This window comes from Artibeus jamaicensis, unplaced genomic scaffold (assembly GCF_021234435.1).
Source record: "Artibeus jamaicensis isolate MK-2021 breed Jamaican fruit bat unplaced genomic scaffold, CSHL_Jam_final contig_867, whole genome shotgun sequence".
NCBI lineage: Eukaryota > Metazoa > Chordata > Mammalia > Chiroptera > Phyllostomidae > Artibeus > Artibeus jamaicensis.
The window spans coordinates 7,524,803-7,548,040 of record NW_026521995.1 but is presented as its reverse complement, the minus strand read 5'-3'; the positions used below and the strand labels follow the sequence as shown (position 1 = coordinate 7,548,040).

The 23,238-nt window shown below is 35.2% G+C and overlaps 1 protein-coding gene and 1 pseudogene across 4 annotated transcripts in view; both read right to left on the bottom strand.

Annotated features, from left to right (window-relative positions):
• The window catches only part of ACBD5 (acyl-CoA binding domain containing 5), a 48,990-nt gene extending 26,028 nt beyond the window's left edge, over nt 1–22,962 (bottom strand). For 2 of the 4 annotated variants that reach the window (XM_053654730.1, XM_053654731.1), the window contains exons 1-8: nt 22,594–22,960; nt 22,255–22,420; nt 18,629–18,749; nt 16,410–16,482; nt 12,130–12,244; nt 3,813–3,947; nt 2,287–2,490; nt 946–1,052 (exon numbers count right to left, since the gene is read on the bottom strand). In XM_053654730.1, the coding sequence (XP_053510705.1) occupies nt 946–1,052; nt 2,287–2,490; nt 3,813–3,947; nt 12,130–12,244; nt 16,410–16,482; nt 18,629–18,749; nt 22,255–22,420; nt 22,594–22,608 (936 nt within the window). In that variant the 5' untranslated portion in view covers nt 22,609–22,960. Of the gene's footprint in view, nt 1–945; nt 1,053–2,286; nt 2,491–3,812; nt 3,948–11,997; nt 12,031–12,129; nt 12,245–16,409; nt 16,483–18,628; nt 18,750–22,254; nt 22,421–22,593 lie in introns of all 4 variants that reach the window. The other 2 variants (XM_053654733.1, XM_053654732.1) reach the window with 2 other exon arrangements.
• Nucleotides 6,512–9,695, bottom strand: LOC119050157 (G-rich sequence factor 1-like; annotated as a pseudogene).
• Nucleotides 22,963–23,238: the final 276 nt, after the last annotated feature.

The window sequence follows — 23,238 nt, the reverse complement described above, 5'->3', positions numbered from 1 at the left end:
TGATGTTCAGAGAAAATAGGAGCAAACCTACAATCTAGTAGTCAGATATTTACTGAGATTAATCTCAAACTGTCCTTTTTCACCCACTTTCCCCAATCAAATCTTTTTAAAAGGAAATCTGAATTTATCACTACATTTTTCACTAATTTGAGCTCATTCTAAATTTGGACTTCTTACCATTATTCTGTGCTAGCTATTTGTGTTCGACCTTAGTGAAAAAGTATTTTGTTCCTGTGTTTTTAAATTTCAAAAAGCTAAGAATTAAATGTAGTTGCATTAGGAAGATTTTTTAGAAAGGAAAACAGGAAAAGAAAAAGTTAAAATCATTGCTGCAGGAAGGCAAAAAATAAATAATTTTCTATAAGACACACTGAACTGTGTTAGAACAAGGGTAGGGAATAGTGGGGGAAGGATTTAAAACCACCAAACAAAAATACAGCTGTCAAAACCACCCTAGCCATTATCAGAAAAAGTGGTCAAAGAGGAAAATTCATGTACTTTTAACATTTTTTTAAATGTTAGTTTCCAATACTGAATCTTAATTAACTAAAATTTTAAAAAGTATTTCAACTCAAAATTTCAGTTGAACATATTAAAGTCAAGGTGAAAAACAGATCTTTTTGACAATTATTCAATTTCCTTAAAATGTTAATCAATATTTTAAACATAGGGACTAACATTAAGGAATTTACACTCTGCCTCTCCATCCCATCTCTCTCAGAATATTGACAAATATTATGAATTTTAATATTTAAATTTTGACTATCAGGAATTAAATATACTTTCTAATTCATAATTAATTTAAAATACAAGTATTTAAACATTTTAAAGATATGTTTTCAAAGTGATGAACAGCATGTACATCTGGTATTAATATGTTATGTATCAAATTCTGATATACCACTCTGAAAACTTACCAATTTTTAAGAAATATATAATTTTTACCTCTTCTTGTCCAAGTTGCTCCATAGAATCACAGTAAACTTCACTATCTGAATCACTTGTCAAGTGCTGAATTCCTGAAATATCTTCAACATGATCATCATTTGTATCTAAACGTGAATAAATGCCCAGGTAGAATAATTATTCTCTAGCTGAAGAAAAAATGCATTTATTCTGTTTTCAAAATTTATTAGTTATATATTATTTTCATACTAAGAGAAAAATTTGATTTACCAAGCCACACCTTTTTCTTTTAATTTACCAAAACTTTAAATTTAGTTGATAATTTTTACTTGAAAAGATATCAAAGTATTTTATTGTGGAACTATTGAAAGACACTGTCCAGATCAAACCTTACAGAACTCAGTAACTTTTAAGAGGAAACTGAATAGCATCTAGGAAGTCTAAATTTTGAGGCAACTATTACGAGTTTGGTTGTAACCCTTAGAAAGTATGTTTCTTGGTTTCTTGGTTGAATTGCAATAATGTTAATAATTCACCGCATACATATTACATATTCACCCCTAGGGCCCTAAGATACAAAAAGAGTATAACCTACCCTGATGATTAGAGAACAAAGGTATCATAGAATCGGGGATTTAAGTTTTAAAAAATCAGGAATAAAAATTGAAATTTCAAAAAAAATTTTTAAATGACATTTTGAAACAATTAAAAAATCTCATTAGCCCCGGCTGGTGTAGTTCAGTGGAATGAGCGCAGGCCTGCGAACCACACAATCGGGGTTCGATTCCCAGTCAGGGCACATGCCTGGGTTGCAGGCCGGTTCCCTGCAGGCCAGTTCCCAGCAGGGGATGCACGAAAGGCAACCATACATTGATTTTTCTCTCCCTCTCTCCTTCCCTTCCCCTCTAAAGATAAATAAATAAAATCTTTAAAAAAAAAAATCTCATTAAAAACATAAATGCCCTGGCCCTAATTCACTGTCTTTCAATGCTATTAAAGCCTTATAAAATTAATAAATCCTTAGATACTACTGAAGAAAAGATTTAAAACTCCACATTGATCCTAATAATCTGAAATTATTAAAAGAATATCTTATTTAAAAAAAAAAGAATATCTTATTCAGCCCTGGCTCTGTGGACTGAGTGCTGGCCTGAGAACCAAAGGGTTATAGGTTCGATTCCCAGTCAGGGTACATGCCAGGGTTGCTGGCCAAGTCAGGTCCCCAGTAGGGGGTGCACGAGAGGCAACCAAACATTGATGTTTCTCTCCCTCTTTCTCCCTCCCTTACTCTCTGTCTAAAATAAATAAATAAAATCTTTTTTTAAAGAATGTTTTATTCATAGGAAAGAGGCTGGAAAAATAATTATTCTGGGAGAATACCTTGGTGAATGCAGACAGCAGGTTTTCCAGTTTGCTCCAAGTTTTGATGTACAGGTACGCCTTCCTCAGTGCTTGTGCCACTCAGGGAAGACCTGGCATGGACAGCATTCTGCACATTCTGAACAACGCTGTCTTTATCACAGCCCTTATTGACAATGACTTCCAAATTCTTATGCTCTGTGGATTTCTTCATCATTTTCTTATCTTTTATGTGAAAATGGAGAGCCATAAAAGTTCTCATTAGATCAACCTTTGTATATAGTCTCATATCAAGTAGTCATTTCTTCAACCTACCATAATCACTTTGAAGGGTTTCCTACTTGAATCAGAGATCCAACCCTACTTGGATGGGGTGCTCCTAAAAAAAGGGTGTTTTATATACTGAGTTTCACACAAACTGTGTTGTTTCAAAACTGCTTTAGTTCTCTGTGAGTTTTCTAGACCCCCTTTAAAAGATAAGCTCTCAAGGTCTTCACACTCTCTCAGCATAGGCAAAATGCTCTATTAGACACGGCAGAACAAAAAGGTATATATACTCAATAAAAAAAATCCTTCAAAGAAGGCATTGTCATACCTTAATGAAACAGAAAGGCATAATTAGGTTGTGCAGCTTGTTCTAGGACCTTTCTGCCTCCCCTTTCTAAAACAGTCTCCCCTCGTCCATCAGTAGATGAATGCATGAAACAACTATGGGACATTTACACAATGGAATACTACTCAGTCATAAAAAAGAAGAAAATATTACCCTTTGCAACAGCATGGATGGACCTGGAGAACATTATAATAACTGAAATAAGCCAGTCAGAAAAAGACAAATAGCATACAATGCTACCCATATGTGTACTTTAACGAACTGGACTAACAAGCAAAATAGAAACAGACTCATAGATAGAGAGCAGGCTGATGGTTCTGGGGAGGGGGTCAAGAGGGTGGAGAGATCAAGCAAAAATGGAAAAGGACTCATGGACATGGGCAACAATGTAGTGATTACAGGGGGGAGGGGTGTATAAGGTGGATAAATGGTAATGGGGAAAAATACAATAAAAAGTAAAAATAAATAAATAAAACAGTCTTCCCAAGAATCACTGGTACTCTTACTGATAAGGACGCCCTAATGCAGGCCCCCCAATTCCAATGTTCCCTCTTCATTAGAACTTCTGCATATGTCCTGTTCTCTGGGTTCCACTCTATCCTTGACGAGAGATTGGTTGCCCTCTATCTTGGTAACATATGCATATTCATATTGGAAATAACATATTAGATGAATATGTTCTTAATGCAGCATTTCAGGCATTACATTTGGAAGAGCCACATATTCTTGCTAGCCTTCAGTGGACTTGTATTACATCTATGCATAAGGAAGGCTTTCCCTAATTCTGTAGGCCTTTTGGTCCACAACAAACCTGGTTACAGGGTCAACAATCCACATCCTACCACTCCCATACAAGGTCAAATTAGCCCAAACATTTCCATATCCTTTTATCTTGTTTAATTGTAAAATTATTATCCCATCATCCATAGGTTACCATTATCACTTCGTTCTGCTCCTTTCACTTCTTCTTGGGCCTCTTCTTCCTCAGACTCAGCTCCACTATCACTGCTTTCAGCTTTACCATTAACAGTTTTGGCATTTGGAGGAGAAGTTAGAACATTACCAAGATCTAAAATATGAAAACAAGCATTTAATCTCTAATGATATAATATACAATAACACTGTTATTTACAAGTAACTAATAAAATAATTTTGAAGTAAACAGATACTGATATATAATTATAATATTCTTTTCTTTGGTTATAAATAATAAACCAATCTTAAAACCTTTCTGAAAAGGCAAAGGATAAATTATTTTTAAGTTAACATCAATCAAAATAGTACAGCTATAGCCCTGACTGGTGTGGCTCAGTGGAATGAGTGTTGGCCTAGGAACCAAAAGGCTACAGGTCTGATTCCCAGTCAGGGCACATGCCTGGGTTGCGGGCCAGGTCCCCAGTAGGGAGCGTGTAAGAGGCAACTACACATTGATGTTTCTCTCCCTCTCTTTCTCCCTCCCTTCCCTTTCTCTAAAAATACATAAACAAAATCATAACAAAAAAGTTTTGAAAGAAATTCTAGTTTAAAAAAATAGTAAAGCTACAGATGAATGATCTTTACACATGGTAAGAGACAGCTGCTATATGCAAACACACTGAAAACATAAATATATTCTTTTTCACCTTAACAACAATCATATCAATATTATAGTTGGATTACATTAAAAATTTTTTCATTTTATTACCTTTGGGACTTCAGGTGCACAACTTATTTCTTTTCTTTTGCACAATTCATTATGTCTTTATAAACAAGCTTTTCAAAAAAAAGTATCAGTTAATGTGATCAATCATTTAAAAAGGCAAATTTTATGCCCTAGCTGGTATAGCTCAGTGGATTGAGTGCGGGCCTGCAAACCAAAGGATCACAGTTCAACTCCCAGCCAGGGCACATGCCTGGGTTGCAGGCCAGTTCCCAGCAGGGGACATATGAGAGGCAACCATACATTGATATTTCTCTCCCTTTCTCCTTCCCTTCCCTTCTAAAGATAAATAAATAAATAAGATCTTTTAATTAAAAAAATAAAAATAAAAAGGCAAATTTTAACTGATGTCACTCCAATAAATTTAATTAAAAATAAAATAAATAAAAAGTCAGATGGTCCTATTGCCCAAAGTCACATCTTGAAAGTAAACACCAGAGCTTCTCAAATGCTAATATGCATAGTAATCACTCAAGATCTAGCTAAAAGGCAGATTCTGAGTCAGTAAGTGTGGGCTGATATAAGATTTTGTATGTGATGCCAATGCTGTTGGTTACTGGACCTCATTCTAAGATACAGGGAATTACATTCCCATCAACTCTTTAACACACTAAAGACCTCTTAAGTGGTTACTGACAAAAACAGCAGTCTTCTTCCACAAACTGTTGGGCTTTATTTTCACTTATACAAATGCACTTTGGATGCTTCCCTGCATCACAAAAAACATTAAATTTCAAAATCTCCACACATCTTAATAGTCAGACCTATATTCCTTTCCCTTTTTAATTTTTATTGAATTTATCAGGGGACATCGATTAATAAAATTGTATTTCAAGTGTACAATTATATACATCTGTATATACATCATCTGTATATTGTATTGTGTGTTCACCACCCAAAGTCAAATCTCCTTCTGTCATCACTTATCCCTCCCTCCTTTACCCTCTTCTAACCTCCCCCACCCTCCTTCCCTCTGGTAGTCACCCTACCATTACGTGTCTATGACCTGTTGTTCGCTTAATCTGGTTACATGTTTCACCCAGGCCCCCTCCTTAACAATTGACAATCTGTTCTCTGTATCTATGTATCTGTTTACCTTTTGTTTGCTTATTTTGTTCACTAGGTTCCACATACAAGTGAATCATATGGTATTTGTCTTTCTCTGACTGGCTTATTTGAGTTAGCATAATACTCTCCAGGTCCATCCATGCTACTGCAAAAGTAAGATTTCCTCCTTTTTTTACAGCCAAGTAGTACTCCACTGTGTAAATGTACCACTGTTTTTTTTTATCCACTCATATATTGATGGGCACTTGGACTACTTCCAAATCATGGCATGTAAATAACACTGGTATAAATATAGGTGTTCATATGTTCTTTCAAACCAGTGTTTCCAAGTTCTTCTGATATATTCCCAGAAGTAGAATCGCTGGGTCCAGACCTATTCCTTTTTTTCTTTTTATAATAAGCTAAACTGTTATATTAACATTAAAGCTAAGGGTACTACCACAACATGACAAAAGTACAGCCTTATCCATAAACCCTTCACACATATACGTTAAATGCTATTTTTATTTAAGCAAGGTATCCCTACTTGTTCTAAAATATGGGATATGCTATTTCACTGAAAAAGCAAATGGGGGGATTTATAATTTTTTCCTATCTAGAGCTGATTTAAATTCCAGTGAGGACATTGATTTATATATTTTCCTATTTAGAGCTGGTTTAAATTTCAGTGAGGACATTAATGTCCTTACCAGTAGGGACTGTTTTGATATGTCACGTTAGTTTTAAGACTAACACTCTTAATGTTCACCCAAAATCAAAACAGGTGTAGGGAGGATGTACTCAGACAACTTTTAAGTTGAGACTAGAATTCCCTCCTAAAGCATACAGGTACTAATGGTAAATGCCAGTAGCACAGGCTTAAAAAGGCAAAACATTTCTAAAGATATGATACCGACAAATAGCTGTCATGTACACTCACTAAGCTGTGGTATTTAATTTTTGTTTTGAATCTTTTTTTAAAGTCCTACCTGTGGGGGGGGATCCGCCCACAGGCCTCCTCTCACCCCACTGTCAAAGATGAGAATAAGTCTACCAAGACATGACCTACTAGGGGAGGAAAGGTGGCTGATCTCTCAAAGGAGAAGGGCCAAGAGCCTTTTCCTCAATGGGCTTTTATGGGGTTCATTTTACATAGGAATACAGGTAAAGCTCATTAATCATTGTCAGGCAGTAAGAATCAAACAATAGATAGTATACAAAGAACTATGAGGACTTATTCTGAGTCAGGGTCTGTTAGCTAAGGGGCTACAAAACTTTGAGAAAGAAGCTCATTTCCTGCTCAGACTCTTATCATTTGATTGAGAGCATTCCTAGCAAAGCAGGTTTCACAGGATTTTATGTATTCTTTCTTAGGCCTGATCACCCCAGGGAACTCGCCCTTTCCAGCACAGGGCTGCACCACCCTCTGTCATTGTTTCAGACTTAAGTCAGGCAGGGGAACTAAGGCAGCCAAGAAATTAGGAGACTTCTTGCAGACAGAATCAGGACTCAAGCTATGTCAAAGCCAAGGGGTGAGGGTCCATCACCCCTTTTTTCTATAGTCCCCTAAGTCCTTCCCTGGGGGCCCCCATGATTGAGCCTGTCTTAGGTCATCCCTCCCTTGAGGAATCTTACCCATCACCGACTAACTGATCATGCACTGGGTCCAGGCAGGATGAAGTAAAAGGGGCTGAGGCAGCACCCCTGCCAGGGATATAAGCTTTGTCTCCTCAGTGGCTTATGGTTCAAAGGTCACCCACTCAGCCTTAGCCATGGGCAAGTTGGGGGGGGGGGCGGTTTACAGCTTCTGAAACCAGAGGGGCAGTTCATAATACCTACTCCTAAGTCATCAAATATACCTAAAATTATAACTACTCTCCAAGCCATAATGGTTCAAAGGTCTGAAATCTTTCCTTGCTTTTGGGTATGTTTAGTTAAAAGAAATCAGTATTTTATTGCATAGAAAGTTTTAGATCAGAGCTCTCAAACAAATCATTTTCAAAATGGGAGAAAAATTTTAAAGGACAGTGCTGAATGAAAACATGCAGTCCTAACATTGGATAACATATTCTCTATGAAAAAAAATTATTTAATCATAAAATAAAGACCATATTTTTAAATCAGATCCTATTCTAAACAAGTTTAAGCCAAATATAAATTTATAGTTTATTTAACCCCAAACTTAATCTTTCCTTTTACTTTCTAAGCAGTCCACTATGGAATTTTTTTCTTGTAAGCAATTAACCTCAAACCCCAAAATCCTTTCTCTAGCAATTGCTGCTAAAAAACTGGAACTTTATATCCCATTTCCAAGAAACATATGCAGATGAAATGCTTCTTGCTTCATCCTTATTATCTGGAGTCCCTGGAAGTCTTATTTCCCCTTTGGACATGAATTCAGGAACAATTCAATATACTGATGGTAACTTGGAACTGACCCTTGAGCATAGCTGCAACTGCATCTTTATGGCATCAAAGTGCACATCAGCTGTTCCAGTTGCCTTCCTACTAGGACTATATTCCAGGGTAACTCTAATAGGCTGGAGTGGAGCAAAGAAGTTTACATGTCCTGGACACTGGCTTGGAAGAGCAATCTTCTCATGTGAACAAAATGTAGTGAAGATATAATTCCAAAATCAACAACTCTGCAAGCTTTTCTGACATCTTCTTAGGCAATTCTATTTCCTCACTTTCAAAAACGGTAATGTGTCAAAAACCCTCATTTACTTCATGTTCTTCAAAGACCTCTTATGGCTCAGTTATAAACTTGGCATTAGGAGACACCATTTTCTTTTCCTTTTGAGAACCAACATGTGTTCAAACTTCATTCCTTCTGCTCAGCAATATCTCTTCTTTTACCAACCAAAATATCAGTTACCAATTTCTTCCCTGTGTTTCAGTAGGGCTTGGTTGCCCATTTATGGTTCTTCAAACTTCAAATAGAGTTCTCCTGCTTTTCTTTTCCCTCTCTAGTCCATCACAAAGGTAGTATCTACTATATTCAGTCCTGCAAAGAAATCTACAACATTTTTCTCATTGCAACTATAAGGAAGTCCTCTCAAACAAACTCCACGATCATTTATCACAGGTAAAGATTTGAATTAAGGTCGCATTAAGGCATCCACATCTTTATTGTTTATCTCATATACTTCCACATACTGTTGCCCCATGTACAAGCAATGCTTTTCTAAGGCTTTCTGAACATCCCGCTGACTTTATTCCAATTAAGGCATCACTTTTTGGTTTCCCATCTCTACTTAAGAAGAAGTGAATTTCATTCTCACCATTTGCAGATTCTGCAGTCTGAAAAAAAGCTAAGCACATCTTTCTGCAGTGCATGGTAATCGTTGAACTCAAATAAGATGAACATCATCCACTTCCTCTACTAACTTGGATGGAGCCAGTTCATGCTCAGGAAGAGGTGGAAGATCTTCCACAAAGAACAAAAACACCCCCCAATCACTGAATCTTCAACGAAACTAAGTAAGTAACAGGGAAGCCCCCAAAACTAGTCATCAAATGGATGAACGTCAAAAACTACTTGACAACAGCAAAAAAGAGCATCACAACAGTCCTGTGATGAGAGTTGTAGAAAGCACAGAGAATTACTGAGTGTTACTTCACATCCAAAAATTACTTAATGCAACACACCATATTCACAGACTAAAGGACAAAACCTACATGATTACTGCAACAGAAGCAGAAAAGGCATTTGACAAAATCTACCACTGTCATGATAATAATGCTGGAGAAATTAATATAAGAGAATTTCCTCAATCTGACAAACAAAATAAAGAAAACTCACAACTAGCATCTATACTTAACATAAAAAGACTGAATTTTGTGCTCCCAAGATAAGAAATAAGACAGAGATATCTGCTTTTGCCATCTCTTTTTAATATTGTACTAGAAGTTCTAGCCAGAGCAGTAATGCAAGAAAAAAAACAGAGAGCTTTCAGACTGGAAAGAAACAAGTAAAATAACCTCTTTTTGCAGATGACATTCTCTTCTATTTAGAAAGTCCTAAGAAATCTACAGAAACTATTAGAACTAGTAAACAGTTTGGTGATGTTGCAGGATACAAGGTCAATACATAAAAATCAATTGTATGTCTATAAGCTAACAATAAACAACCCAAAATAAAACTAGAAAACAATTCAAACTACAAAAGCCCCCAAAAGAATAAAATACTTAAGAACACATTAGACAAAAAAGGTACAAGAATTATACACTGCAAATGACAAAACAGTGTTGCAAGGAATTAAAGATCTAAACAAATGAACTAGAAGGCAATAATGTTGATATGACAGTAATTCCCCAAATGAGCTATAATTCACTGCAATTCCTACCAAAATCCCAGCAGGCACTTTTGCCAAGAATTGGCAAAGTGATTCTAGAATTCATATGAAATGCAAGGGATCAAGAATAGTCTAAACAATCTTTAAAAAGAACAATGTTGGACAGCCCATACCTCCTACTTTCAAAGCTTACTATGTGTGTATATTCTGAAAAAGCCCATGTGAAAAAGACACAGCTACTCTACTGGGTCTAAGTGGCTATTTTGAACAATTTGCTTTGTTTAAAAAAAAAAAGTAAACATTGCAAACTGTCCTGAAATGTGGCAATATTTTATAAAATTGCGAACACCTATCAAATACCCATACCCTTTGGTCCAGCAATTAGTTTTAATATTATTTCTTATGATACTCTTCCACGTATTAAAATGACATTTGCACATGGTCAATTTCAGTAGCATTTGTTGAAGATCAGAAGAGGAAACAATCTAAATGTACATTAGAATGGTACAGATTAAATAAATACATTATGCTACATGTCCATGTCCCTTACTACCCTTGGATTCAGGTATGATTCAAAATCCAGAATGTTCTAATTTTGCAAAGGTCATATACTATATATGCTGTAGGCATATACAGAGTCTAGGCAGCTCTGGCTAAAACAAAAATTTATAATATTTTTCAGCAAAACATATAAATACATAGGATAAAGACTTAAAATACCTTTGTGTCATTCTAGGTCAGGGTTTGCCCTTCAATTAGTTGCCCCTCAACATGTCAGGGTAAGTTTTACTGTCAAATAAGTTATTAAAAAAACCAAATTTTGGTTTATCAAGTGTTTTGAATTTTTAATTATACCTAAGCATTTGTAAACCTGAATCTTTTTTTTAAATTATTATTATTCACATTCCCTTGCTTTTATAATTGGTTGTTTAAACATCTGCCTCTGGTCAGTAGGCTGGACACTACTAAAGCAGGTCTAGACTTATGCCCCTTTGCATCCTAAAAACATACTTTAAACAGAGAAGTATGAATACTTCATACAGCATTCTTTCTGAAGTGAACAAGTATGTTAAGGAAGACTATCTGGTAACATCTGACTCCTCTAGGCAAATCAGATGTGCAAGGTACGGTGCAGAATTATGCCCAGTCAGCAATCACAGTAGTGATGGCAGACACGAACTGCAGACCTTATGGCAGGACAGAATGATTACTGCTCAGAAACACTGTAATTTCCATCAATTAGCAAAAGATGCCTTAAAATAGCGATAACAAGAAAAAAGGGAGGATACCATATATATTACTATATGTATAGTTTTTCACTTAAAATGTTCACTCTCATGTTCATTTCACTCTGCTTTCTAAAAAAAATTTAAAGAGCAAATGTTTAAAGTTAATACCAACAAATCTACATATTACTCAACTCCTGCTAGTATGTAAAAGATACACCTTTCAATTCTTCAGAGAACAAAAAAAGAATTCTAAAAAGAAAAACCAAACTAAGTGAATTTACTTTTGTTTTAGATTGCTAAGCTACAGTTAAACCATATTGTAAACATAGCACTTTAAAATTACTAAAGCCCTGGCAGGGTGGGTCAGTTGGTTGGAGCGTTGTCCTGTACACCAAAAGGTTGTGGGTTCGATACCAGGTCAGGGCACATATGGGAGGCAACCGGATGTTCCTCTCTTATATCGATATGGATGTCTTTCTCTCTCTCTCCCCCTTCCTCTCTCTCTAAAAATCAATAAACATATCCTCCAGTGAGGATTAAAAAAAAATAATAATATTAGCTAGAAAATAATTTCAGTCATGGCATTGTTGATAAAATGCAAAAGCAAATTAGAAAATATAATCCACCAAAATAAAACTGTAATTTTGTTATAATTTTATACATGCTAAGTGAACCACTTATCATGTATCAATAACTTAAGGGTTTATAATATTTTAGAACTTTATGTAATACATTTGCTTGAATTAAAACTCTTGAGTGACAAGCTTGTAAGTTACATAAATTTGTGTACAATTTTTTGGTATATAAATTTTAAACACAATTTTAAATGGATTTCATTATTCCTACCTTCTAAGTATTTAGAGATTTTCTCCAGTCGGACTGGCATGTGAGAGTAAAAAAAAAAATTAAGACATATAACTATTAATGTAAGTGTAATGTATAAGTTGCTGAGTTAAAAACAAGGTAAAATAGTCCCACCTGAAGTTAAATCCGAACTTCTGCCACTCTTTTTGTCCTCTACAATTTCATAAAATGGTCCTATGACATGGAGCAATTCTTCAACTTTTTCTGTCATTGGCATGGTTTCAAGAATCTGAAGTCAAAAGAAACAAATATTGTGAAATCACAAACTATTAATCTGATTTAAATTACTATAAAATCATATAACATTTACAATTTATGTATTGATAAATGAGATGTGAGGTTCCTTTACAGACTCCCAAAGTATTTGTATTAATACATACTTAACACATATAACCTCCTAGAAAAGTTTCAAGTATATCAAAGATTCAAAGTGTCCCCATTTTAAAAACTATTTCACAACCTGGCTGGTGTAGCTCAGTGGATTGAGCGCAGGCCTGCGAAGCATACGATCACGGTTCAATTCCCAGTCAGGGCACATGCCTGGGTTGCAGGCCAGTTCCCCGCAGGGGACAGTTTCCAGCAGGGGACGCACCAGAAGCAACCATACATTGATGTTTCTCTCCCTCTCTCCTTCCCTTCCCCTCTAAAGAAAAATGAATAAAATCTTAAAAAAAAAAACCTATTTCACATAAGTTTCATGTAAAACTTTGCACAATGATCTATGAAATGTGCATTCAAAACAAAGGGCACTAGGCCATGGCCAGGTAGCTCAGTTGGTTAGAGCATTCTCCCGATACGCCAAGGTTGTGGGTTCAATTTTTAGTCGGGGCACATACAAGAATCAACCAATGAATGCATAAATAAGTGGAACAACAAGTGGGTCTCTCTCCCTCTCTCTCTATCTAACCAATAAATAAAAATAAAATAAAAGACAACCTAAGAGTACCAATGTTAAATAAAATAAAAAACTGTTGGGGTAGTATAAAATTGTTTGTTCTTTAATTATGGTATCGTTTCTAAAAGTAGGAAATAATAAGCACTTTCAGACATCTTTATAACTGTGGGCCAATATATAATCATCAAATTAAAAGAGCAAGGTATATTAACTGAAAAGGATTCAAATAAATAGCCATCGATTGGTAACTGATATCAAAGCAATATTCCAAAAGAGAAGCTATAAATTGCTTCAAGTGAAAAGGTATGTATGTACAGGAAAAAAAACACAGTATACATAAGTTTCAGTACCATCTGCAGTTTTCGGCATCAACTAGGGGTACTTGAACATACACTGAACTCTCTCTAAGCTCAAAAGACATAACACACATTATTCAAGTATTGGCTGATTTTCTGGAAATCCCCCTATGATAGCCTGTAAAATTGTACAGAAAACAGAATTTTATATTTCCCTTTGACTATAAATCAAAATCAACTATGTATAGAAACATGGATTATTCATGCCAAACTACATTATTCTATCCTTCAAAGCTAAAATTCTATTACATTATTTTAAAATAATTTTTTATTCCAGCAACTTTTTTGGTGATATTTCACTGAACAGTTTAAAATTATGAAAAGCAATTTTCTATAAATTATCTATTACAACATATAAATAAAATTAATAAGGTTCCTTAAAATCCTAAACACGAAGGCATGCAATGAGATGTATACTAAAAGAATAATTCTAAAGAGCAACAGGTCAGCCCTGCCTGGTGTAGCTCAGTGGATTGAGCATGGGCCTGCAAAGCAAAAGGTTGCTGGTTCGATTCCCAGTCTAGGGCACATGCCTGGGTTGTGGGCCTGGTCCCCAGTAGGGAGCCTCTGAGAGGCAATCATACATTGATGTTTCTCTCCCTGTCTTTCTCCTTCCCTTCCCCTCTCTCTAAAAATAAATAAATAAAATCTTTAAATAAAGATAAAAAACAAAAAAACTTAAAAAAATTTTTAAAGAGCAACAGTTCAGTGATTTGTGCACTATATTTAAGAATATAATTCAACAATTGCTTCAGTTAGTAAATTATTGTCAGTTTTTGTTATAAGGGGACGGTCACCTACAAAGGAGTTCCCATCAGACTGTCGGCTGATTTCTCAAAAGAGACCTTACAAGCAAGAAGGGGCTGGAAAGAAGTATTCCAAGTCATGAAATGCAAAGACCTATATCAAAGATTGCTCTATCCAGCAAAACTTTCATTTAGAATGGAAGGGCAGATAAAACGCTTCTCAGATAAGGTCAAGTTCAAGGAGTTCATCATCACCAAGCCCTTATTATATGAAATGTTAAAGGGACTTATCTAAGGAAAAGAAGATTAAAAAATATGAACAGTGGAAGGACAACAAACTCACAGTTATTAACAACCACACCTAAAACAAAAGCAAACTAAGTAGAAAGCTAGATCAGGAGTGGAAACAGAAATGAAGATCTCATGGAGGGTTAGCAACAGGGGAGTGGGAGAAGGAGAAGGGGGGAGAAGGTACAGAGAATAAGTTGCACAGACGATGGAGAGAAAATAGACAGGGGGAGGGCAAGAGTAGTATGGGAAATGTAGAAGCTAAAGAACTTATGACACATGGACATGAACTAAAGGGGAGAAATGTGGGGGTAGGGAGTGTGCAGGGTAGAGGGGAATGAAGGGGAAATGGGACAACTGTAGTGGCATAATCAATAAAATATATTAAAAAAATAAAAAATAAAAAGTCTCTAATTCAATTATGAAACCTTTGGTGTGATGTACTACCCTACACAATTATTTGAAAGGATGTATTTTATCTACTGATGTTCACAAAGCTAAACTCTGAAAATAACTGAAAACACTAATCAGATTTTCAATCTGCATTATTTAATATTTTAGTTGATCTATAAATTTTCCTACAAAATGTATTATATTCACAGTATGAAATGAAAATCTTAAAGTCTCAGTAAAAATATATAGTATATTCTTTTTTTTTTCATTTGAAAGAGACAGAGAGAAACATCAACTTGCTGTTCACCCACTCATACATTCATTGGTTGATTCTTGTATGTGCTCTGACTAGACTGCACCCGAAACCTTGGTGTATTGAGACAGTGATCTAAGCAGCTGAGCTACCTGGCCAGAGAAGTTGGTGTCTTCTTTTAATTAAAGAAGCAGTTGCAGAAATCTATAGGCACAGTGGAAGCATTTTAAGACAGCTAAAAGGCAGAAGTACAGTTTTAATCTTTCTTGGGGAAAAAAAAGTGGAACACATTGTTTCACCCCTACTCCCACTTTAATGGTTATACTATGTATTAATAAAACTCAGTATGAAAAATGAGTACATTTTACCTAATGTGTCAATTCAGCTTTACATTACTGAGGTGTGTCCTAAAAATTATAATGATATTTAAGGTAAAAAGGAATAGTTATCAAACCAAAAAGGCTGTAGATTTTCTTTCTCTGCTTCTGAAAGGCTCCTTTGTTGTTGTGTTACTGATATAGTTAACAGCCAAAAGAACCAAACTCCGCCCTGTTCTAAACAAAGTCAACTAAAAATATTGTGAGAATGTAACAAAGGGCACAATTTTGAGCAATGTATATGTGATTACACAAAATAAAAACTATTTTGAATCTACTAAATTGAAATTACTACACAGATTAATACTGTCAAAACACACAGCAAAAAAACTATTCTTTTTATAATTTTATGTTCAAAGACAATTTACTTAAGATGATAAACAGACCTAGATTTCACATCTTCTCATCCATCTCCAACATAAAAATGGTCCTTTATAAAATGGCACTAAGTCTATCTTTTAAGTCTGTGATTTCTTCATACCTCTGCTCCTCTAAACAATGCCCTGAACAGACTTAAAAGAGCTAGTTAATAAGGGATGCACTTTTTAGTTATTACCAGAGAAACTAAAAGCATCTTTATTCTGTTTCTAGGATCTTTACATGGACAGAAAAATGCTTGTTACTGAGGAATAGGGATGGTAATATCTCAATTTATGAGTCAAAAGGTGTGTGAGACCATCGCTGGCAGTCTTGTTAACTAGTTCTCCTAAATAAAAAAATTCCAAAGCAGAATGCTTTCAAGATAGTCCAGGTACTTTTTAGATTCCTGAGTAAGGAATGTCAATATTTTGAAATTTCATATTTATACACTTTCTGTAAAAGTGAACTTATACGGAAAGACAGGTAAGAGGGAAAAAAAGAACAAAATGTCATGTCATCCCAATATTAATAAGGAAAAATACTTACCTTAAGATGATCTCTGATGACAGATAAAGCCCTAATAAATTCAATAATCTAGATTCTATCTTTTAGTATATTACAATCTCCTCGTTCCTTAAAACAAAGCAACTAATTTGCCTAATAACCAAATTAAATTAGAGTCATTCTGAATATTTTTAATTTTCTTCTATAAATTATTTTTCTTACCTTTTTCATTTCTTCAACATATGCAATCATGGCTTCCTCTTTGGTCATATCACCCAGGGAACTCCAAGCTTCCCTAGAAATGAAAATATCCACATAACAACAGATACCTAATTTTCTTTTTAAAAATAATTTATATTTTTCTATTACATTGATGTATAATACTTTATTAGTTTCAGGTGTACAACCTAGTGATTAGACATGTATGTAACTCACAAAGTGATTATCCTGATAAGTCTAGTACCCATCTGACACCACACATAGTTATTACAATTGACTATGTTCTCTATGCTGCACTTTACAACCCCACAACTATTTTGTAACCACCAATTTAAAAGACACCTGTTTTTTTTTCCCTGGCTGCTGTGGCTCAGTTAGTTGGAGCATCTTCCTCTAAGTGGAAGGTTGCGGGTAAAAATCTCAGTCAGGGCAGATCCCTGGGTTGCAGGCCAGGCCCCGGGCTGGAGGTGTGGGAGATACAACCAAAGTTTCTCTCACAAATAGATGTTTCTCTTCCTCTTTTTGTCCCTCCCTTCTCCTCTCTCTAAAAAAATATAATAAATAAAATTCTTAAAAGCAATGAAGAAATCTCCTTGGGTGAGGATTAATAATAAAATAAAATAAAATAAATAGAAGACACCTGAGCCCTGGCTGGTGTGGCTCAGAAGACTGAGTGCTGGCCTGTGAACCAAAGGGTTCGCTGGTTCGATTCCCAGTCAGGGCACATGCCTCAGTTGCAGGCCAGGTCCCTGGAGGGGGATGCAGTGAGAGGCAATGATACATTGATGTTTCTCTCCCTCTCTTTAAAAAAGAAAAAAAGAAACACCTGATTTTCGAGTGCTCAGAATACAATTTATAGTTGATCGTATAGGACCATAAATTTTAAATGAGCTCTAACATTTAAAGCCATATTATACTTCCAAAGGATGTCTTTAAATGTACCACCTTAAACAAAAAAAGGCACAGAAAATAAACTGTCAATTAAAAAATATTTTAAATTAATAAGTATATCAGCCCCTATAGACTATGGATATAGATATTACATAGACTATAAACTATTCATAAATATTTGCTAAGAACTCTTTAAAGGTTTTCATATCATTAAAAAGAACAATGACAGAAATAAGTATTTTAGAAGCCTCTACGTGAACTGTCACAGCTGTGTTTTCAACAATCAGAAGTTTTGTTTACAATTGTCCATTAATTTAGATAAGAATTTAACTTACACATTTGAAAGATGGAAACCATTTCTTACTTCTAAAAAAATAAAAGCATAAGGAACAGGAAAATTTTAAACCCCTAGATAATGAGAACAGCCCTTTAAAACTTTTGCCTAAAATGAAAATCATTCTTTTTATGTTTTTTTTCCCAAAAGCAGTTTAACTCCACCAAAGATCAATTCTGAGGGAAAATGGTAAATAAATAATTTTTCTTACAGCAGATTAGGTAACATGTTGCTATTATACTTAACCTATTATTTTAAGACTATTCATGAAGCTCTCATAGAAAAGTAGATAATTAAGAATCCTCAAAAGAGTTTAAGGACTTCCAATTCAGGGAGAAGAAACTTAGCCACAAAAATGTGGGTGCTTCACTAATTAGCATACTCTATTCATGTAGAACAGTCTAGTCAGACATTTTGTTAGATGTTTGTCATGTCCTCCAGAGTATTAAAAACATCAGTCAATTGGAAAAATGGCAAAGGTATCCCTAGATATATTATGATTCTTTTGAGTATATTAAAAATCAAATTTTTATTCAGGTGTAGTAGGACAGGAGTGATGGCTTAAATAAAATGTTAGAATGACAGCACCTGAGTCATGTTCCTAGCTACTTTTTATCTTAAAATCTCAAAGCAAACAATGCCACTTGACAAGCAAAAGTCATTCCTTTTCATGTCAGGTCAAAGAGGCAGCCGAGTTTGTTTTGTTCCTCTGACTTTGTTTGGGACTTGGTCTTGGGCAAAATAAAAAAAGAAAAACTCCATAAAAAGAAAGACTTAATGAAAATGCTTGATTATGTCTGATGCAACTACCCCTTGTGTTTTTTGCTTTCCTCTCTTCCCTAAGACTTTCCTATTTGTGTGAAAGTGGGTTAAGACCACATGGAGGATAAAAATTGTATCCTGTACTTAGAACACTTTATGAATAGGAAAATATATAACCACATAAATAACAATCATTACAATAAAATTTCCTTCACACTTTTCTACATAGAATTACCATTTGTATCTTCCTATAGGATCCCAGAATGCAGGTCTTGATAGTTTACAGGGTCCTTCAGTTGCCTGCTTATAGAAGCTGTAGAACTTGAGCATCATTTCATTTGTTGGCTGGAATGAACCTTTTGGAAACAAATATTAAATAAAGATGGCTTGAAGAATACAATTGATACTCTAAGTCTGCAAAGTCGCTCATCTATACAAACTGTGATTTTTAATATTTCATTAATAGTTCAAATAATGATTTATTTCTATCCTACAGAAACAAATGTTATGGCTCTGTTAGTTGCTTTACTCTTTCAATTTAAAAAAGAAACTCTGAGATTTTACACTTCAAAAACAAAGCCTAACACAATTCAATAAATAAAAAAAAGAACAAACATGCCATAGGTGTAACCAAAATAACTGGCAAATGTCATTTAAAAACACAAATATTAAAATACATAATAACTGTATTATGCAACTGTAATAAGGTATTTTTTATCCAAAGATTGTAACAAACCAAAAATGACTAGCATAAATGAAAAAGTTGTATGTATACTTTGTTTAATAAAATTGCAACAGTAAGAAATTCAACTCCAAAAGAAAGAAAGAAAGGAAAGAAAAGAGAAATTTAACTCCTCTTGGCCAAATTTCAATTTTTCAATGGCTAAGGAACTTTGGCTAAAGCCAACCAGAGAGTACTGTGGTTGAAAAAGAATTAATCCAAGATAAAATAGATTTCTCACTCCCTACCTCTGTAATTTTGGACCCATTAATTTCTTTAAAAATCAGCTTTCATATATGTTTCTTAATATTTATAACCTCTATGTTTAAAATTTTCAAATTGTATAAACAAGTGCAATACTCAATAACAGGGCAAAATTGGACTATATTTTATAAGTACTTGACTAAGTAAATATGAAACCCTTATAGCATATAATAGTTTATAACTATGGCCCATAAAAATTATATTATAGGAAAAATATAAATATAGAATGAGAAAATTTTCATGATCTACTATAAAATAAGAAAGAATGAGCAGTTTAAAAACAATCTATGCAGTACAATCCATTTTTGCAAAGCAAGTATTTATATACATAAAAAGTATAGTAGAAGAAAACACATTAAATACTTAAAAAATCTTTCTATATAGTAGGCATACATATTATTTTATTTTCCTTTTCCCTTGTTTTAAAAATATTTACTTTCAGCCCTGGCCAGGTGGCTCAGTTGCCTGGAGCATCACCCTGTGCACCAAAAGGATGTGGGTTCAATTCCAGTCAGGGCACATGCCTAGGTTGTGCATTCAAACACTGACGGGGTGTCTACGGAATGCAAGTGATTGATATTTCTCTCTCCCTTCTCTCTCTAAAACCAATAAATATATCCTTGGGTGACAATTTTTTAAAATTTTACTTTCAGTGTATATTACTTTTACACCAATAATTATAAAAATAAAAACTGTAAAATGTATTTTTAAAACTTTATATATTACATAATAAACAGAAAACATGTAGTAATCAAAAGCTAGTAGTATATAAACATGAAAACTACAGCTTAGACAAGACAAGAGTGAGTGTTTCAGGTTTGGCCAAGAATAAATAATTAATTCCAAAACCACACTAATAAATATCCATATAACATATGCTCATTTAGGAGTATCTATTAGATATACTATTTCAATGATATAGTCCTTCTTTATATAGAAAGGGAAAAAATGAAAATACTACAGTTAAGTATGGTTACCTATTTAAGTAACACAAATCTAAATTTAAAACATCTAAAGCCTCATTTCATAATATTTTCATGAAGTTAATACAAAATTTGAAAGTCTATTAGTTAAGGTGGATGATATATGCTTTAGAATAGATTAGAGCAAAAATGAAAACATATATTGAAATGTAGTCTTATTAAGACACTGGATTAAAGTATAATCTCTGTCCTCAAAGTGCTCATACATAATAAATTTGATATATGGGCTTAAAATTTTTATCTAAGAATTTAAATTTCTGAAAGCCAAGAGAATATCAAACATAGATGCTACAGGATTCATTATAACCTCAGGCCTTAAATACAGATTAAGCAAAAACGGAAAAAAAAAACCCCTCCAAGATCTCACTCTTTACAAAACAGTTCTGGGCATACTAAACAGCTTAAATGTAAAGTAAAAATATTACTAATTCATTATAACAATACTTCTGCCTCAATGTCAATTTAGTTTCAGGGAATAACAGTGTTCTGAACATTGTCCAACACAGGTGCCACTTGGCAGGGCATCCTCACTTTGCAATACTGGACAGTGTTATGTAATAGAAACTTTATTTACAGTTGCATGGTTTCTTAAAAAGTGATATGTAGTTTTAAAAAAAGATGAAAAAGAAAGTAAAAAACAAAAATAGTAAGTGATAATGTAATGTCAACATAGGTAGTAAGTACACTAGAGACATCAAGTCTAGCTTCATCAATTTTCAAAAATATATAAAACATGTAGTTTAGTAGAAAGGATAAAGGTACGACTTCCACAAAACTCTTAAGAATCATGCGTTTCTAATAACTCTTTTAACTGTGCGTTTTAAAAACTGAACACCAAATAAATTCCTATATTTCTTTACATTTTATTTACTCTTATCTTTCAATCCCATGTCCTCCTCCAATTCTATGTTTGAAGATTACAAAGAGAATACTATTTTGTGTATGTTTCCAATTTTTTGAATCTATGCCTAATTTTTATTAGTATTGAATATTCAATATGTAGCCAAATGATTAAAATAGAGAACATAATATTAAATACTACAGTTATACACTAATGTTGTATTCAGTTAGTATCACACTCTGGCACAATAATAGTACTTAAAAGCATCATTTAAAATACAGGCTTAGTTTTTCATACATTGTAGGAGGATATGAAGTGAAAAATAAAAATCCCCCTCTCCAAGCTTCTCCACAGGAAAAAAAAATTGAATAATGGTCGTAAACTTCCCAACATTGGTCAAAGACATAAAATTATAAATTCAAAAAGTACTGCAAACCCCAAAGAGAATAGATATGAAGAAAACCATATTTAGTCACATCCTAGTCAAACTGCAGAAAATCAAAGGTAAAGAGAAAAATCTTAAGTAACTACAGAAATTATACAAAAGAACAACTCAAATGACTTTCCTGCTAGGTGTAATATTAGTATAAAAAAGAGAAACTAGTACAATAGCAAAATCAGTAGTAAATATATACACTTATTAAAATAAATCGCTTTTAAAATAAATGTAGTCGATCTTTCTTTTCTCTCCCTTCATATCAAAAGTTTTTACGAGGCTTAAATAACACATTTTTTGAGTATGCAGCACCAGGCATCCCCATGCCAGTTGTTTTTTAACGCACCCCAAACCGCAGTCATTAAGAAACAAGACTTTGGTTTTCAACAACATAAAGTACTTAAAATCTGGATAACATATTTGTCTCAGGCTTGAAAGATCAGCAGGGAATTAAACCACATTCGATGCCTCGCTTTAGTTACACTCCCTTTAGACGCAGAAAAGAAGTAGGTTAAATAAGCAAGAGTAGAAGAAGAAGGTTAAAGGATATAAAGGTTCTTAAAGTGGGGCCTTAGGCCTCTGCAGGTTTCTTCAACGGGAGCCCCAGGGCACGTACCGTTTTTTGGCAAACTCTGGATCACCTTCACCGCCGCCTCAAACCTGGTTTCATGCACGGATCTCTTGTCCGCCATCTCCAGCCGCCAACGCCAGTCTCGGTCCCAAGGTCTGTTGACTGGAATCAGGAAGCAGCAACACCAGCTTTCCCAAGAGCCTGAATGAAACTAGAACACGGAGCGCAGCCGCGGATCAACATGCCCAAAGGGAGGAGGCCCAGGAGCGCAACTGGTCAGTCCCCCTGCCCTATCCAGGCCACTGAGACCTGGGTGGCCCGGCTCCTTCCTCCTCCCGGGGGCGTGACCAAGCCGGGAAGCCGGCCCGCGAAGACAGAACTCACCGACAGGAAGACCATCTCTAGCAATCGGCGCTGGGGCTCCGGCCACCGGTGGTCGCGAAGCCGTTCTCCCACCCGCTGAATCCTTGCAGAGCAGACACACCTCCCATCGCGGCCGGGTCTCTCTGTCCCTCCTGAACTCCCTGCAGCCCCGCCCCAGAACCACCCGAGGACCCACTCGCTGCCCGTGCCGCCGCTGCGCAGCAAACTCCACCCACCCGCCTGGCGGCCGAGGAGTTAACAAAAACTACGAGGCGGTGTCCTGAGAAGGGCCAGAGAAGGGGGAAAAGAAGAGATGGACGCGCGGAGGACCCGGTGCTCAAGACTGGACCGCTGTGTCCGCACCAGCGCAACGCGCTTGGGACGCGGGTTGCTTCCCCGGGGCCCAAAGCAGCGCGCGTCGATACCGCCGGCAAAAAAAAAAAAAAAAAAAAAAAGGGGGGGTACTCTGGTCACCAGCGCCTGCCCTCTGTTACGTTAAGGTTAGAGAAAGGTGATGGGACATAAGCAAAGGGCTTTAGATTGGTAGAGGATTGATGGGAACCTTAAACCTGCCATTTAAGTTCTGCGACCTAGGCTAAGTTAACAGCCTTTCCATTGACAATCTTTAGACCACCCCAAGGGTAGATGAAAGGACTTAGGTACGCT